The sequence below is a fragment of the Protomyctophum bolini genome, assembly GCF_963924005.1.
Source record: "Protomyctophum bolini genome assembly, chromosome: 24".
Classification (NCBI taxonomy): Eukaryota; Metazoa; Chordata; class Actinopteri; order Myctophiformes; family Myctophidae; genus Protomyctophum; species Protomyctophum bolini.
The window spans coordinates 20,073,744-20,076,723 of NC_137885.1; the positions used below are offsets into that span (position 1 = coordinate 20,073,744).

The window sequence follows — 2,980 nt, forward strand, 5'->3', positions numbered from 1 at the left end:
ATATTTAACCACTTCAGTCAGACAACTCAAGGAGGATGTAATATATATATTTATTGAATATAGATAATCAATGCAATATATTTATTATGGTTTGGCGATGTATTGGATCTGCTTTTTAGGTACGGGTCAAGCGCATCAGTCCCGACCATAGGGACTCCGAATCCCCCGTACCTAAAACAGTAGATCCAAAACGACAGGTGGTAGCTGGGGTGGAGGTGGGTGAGCATGCACTTGTATACAGCAGCGCACAGTATACAATAAAGCATTAGCAATAAGCAAGCAGAATGAGCGCAAGTGTATGACAGCAGCACGCTGATACAGCAGCAGTGGGCAAACAAGAAGGCAGAGGAATGCAGACCTCTGGTTCAAGTAGCCGGTATGAGAGATGGGGTGAGCTGTGATTGGCTGAGTGAATGTGGATGATGCTGTGGTGGCCCAATTAACGGCCGGCGCGCTGACTGAGGTTCCCTGACTGAACTTGCTCTGCGCATGTCTACGACAGGCGCTATGCTCATTACTCTTAATTTAAACTTTATACTGAAATCGTCATAATAATAATATAACAATCAAGTGTTATATTTGTACGTCTTTAAGATGAATTGAAAATGGAGGACCCTGATGTAAACAAGTCTTGGTGCATAATCATGGTTCGTCCACAAAGTAACAGTTTGTATTGACTTGTGCTTAGTGTTTTTGTTTGAAATGTAACCTTTCTACATACTGTGAAATTAATGTTTTAATCAATCACTCACTCAAAATATGGTACTTTTACTCCACTACAATTATTTGAACACTTGTAGATTCTGATTATTATTATTACAAAACATACATTAACCACTTCAGTCCTATACACATTTTGACAAGCTCATAGTCTCACGTATCCAGACAACTCTTCCACAATCTCCGAATGCTACAGTATATAGAGTCTGGAACCTCCGAGTAAGGAAGCTGCCATTTCCATTCATGACAATATATTTTAAAATATCTTTAGAGCTTATTTTTTATTTCCTTTTCTGCTAAGTAACAAGCTAAATATGCTTAGATGATTTCAGAACGGAAGTGGGGAGGAGGCTCCACTTCCGCTTTATATTTTACTCATGAACATCTGTTGCTCCAGACTGTATGATTTGGAAACTGCGGCGAGAGGCAACAGTCTGGCAACGCAAGACTAACAAGTTCACAACGCGTTGTCAAGGCCAATTACATAGGCTATACTTTTGAGGGTCCATCACATGAAAATGTTTGAGAATGACTGACATAGAAAACTGTCATGATTTAGATCAGGTCTAAATTGGTTAATTATACCATGATTATTAATGACTGTAAGATCTTGGTCTGTCTGTCTCCTTGTTTCTGACTGGTTACAGACTGGAAAAGGCTTTCTTCAGTATGGAGTCTATTCAGGTGACCCAAGTGATTGCAAGTCGGCTGATCGCTGATGTGTCTTCTGTCTTTACTACTCCTGGCTGATTCAAACTATTGGCAAACTGTTGATGACTGTATAAGGTTGAGAGCTGGTCATTTGCAGACAAGTTGCCCGGGAACTCCATATTTGGGTCTGGTGGACATCACATTTGATGACATGACTTCGACTGCTAAACAGCTCAAAAGCTGACTACAACAGTTCTAGGGGTTCACTGCTGCCTCATTGTGTTCAGTTTATTATTTTACATATTCCAACATGGTGTCCATGAAGGACAGCGACACCAGCCTGTGGCTTCACAACAAACTCGGATCCACGGATGAGCTCTGGGCACCGTCCAGCATCGCCTCTCTCCTCACCAACGTCATCGACAACCTGCAGTCGGGTTTCTCCAGTCTGTCGACACCCGTGAAGCTCAAGCTGCTGCTGGGGATGCTGCACCTCCCCCGGTGCACCGTCGACGACAAGAAGATGAAGAAGGAGTCCCTTTCGAATATCCTCCAACTGGCCACGGCAGATTCCGACGACTGGGTGCGAACGGTGGCCGCCATCCTCAAGCCCTTCCCGGAAACGGGTTCCCTCGACTTGAACCTGGAGGAGCTGAACCCCAGCGTCCTGAGGGAGCTCCGAAGGAAGGTGAACGCCACGTGCGAGTCGTCCGCCATGCTGCCGCTGGAGTGCAAGTATCTGGACAAGGAGGTCCGGGAGACCCTCGTGGGACCGCTCGCAGCCCCCGTCAAACACTTTCACCTCAAGAGGGAGCCCAAGAGCGCCACCCTCCGGGAAGAGCTGCTACAGAAGTCCAAGGAAACGGCCCAGCAGCTGAAGAAGATTGTGGCGCCGTTCCATGCCAACGACAGAGGCTCGGTCAGAAACATTGACGTCGCCGCCACGCCCATCAAAGGCGGCGGCATCCCAAAGGCTCCGTCCCACGGTGCCGCCACGACGTCCCCCAGTGTGTTCAGCCCTCCCGCTAAACACACGGCCGTTCCCGCTGCCCGGACGCCACCCCAGAAGAAGAGGGGGGTCAAGTTGCTGGACATTTCGGAACTGCGCGCCAGCAACGGTAGAGAGACTAAGAGGAGGAAGGCGTTGGAAACTGAGGCCGGAGAGAAGGCTGCGAAAGAGGAAAACGTGGTTGAGAACATCACACCAGACTAGGCTTCTGGCCCGATCTGTACACAGAAACCTGAGGGCATTGAGCAGCGGAAGTGCCCTCCTGTTGATCAACTACCTGCAGGCCACGGAAAGTACAGTTCCAACCTCAACATCCTTCTACTGATATACGGTACTCACTATCCCTCTCTGGCACAAACCGTGACACTATATGCCCGTTTTAAACAAACCTTAAACTACAAAAATGTAACTTTTGTACCCTTTAAAGTAGTCTGAGGAACGGTTCTGTTTGCCCGACATTGTTGCCGTATTATTACCCGATTGTCACCAGGGGGGGCAACACTTAGCTTAGGCTTAAAGGGATATTTCACTTTCATTTAATCATCTACTCAGGCTTATGTGAACACCACAGACAGTTTTTATGTCGCTTCAGTCAGTATT

The 2,980-nt window shown here is 47.0% G+C and overlaps 1 protein-coding gene across 1 annotated transcript; it reads left to right on the forward strand.

The window, feature by feature from the left end:
• Positions 1–1,681: 1,681 nt before the first annotated feature.
• On the forward strand, positions 1,682–2,584 carry LOC308311562 (negative elongation factor A-like; the record flags this gene model as incomplete). The annotated part of the gene is made up of 1 exon (XM_080758296.1): positions 1,682–2,584. The coding sequence occupies one exon, from the start codon at positions 1,682–1,684 to the stop codon at positions 2,582–2,584; it is 903 nt and encodes a 300-aa protein (XP_080614422.1).
• Positions 2,585–2,980: the final 396 nt, after the last annotated feature.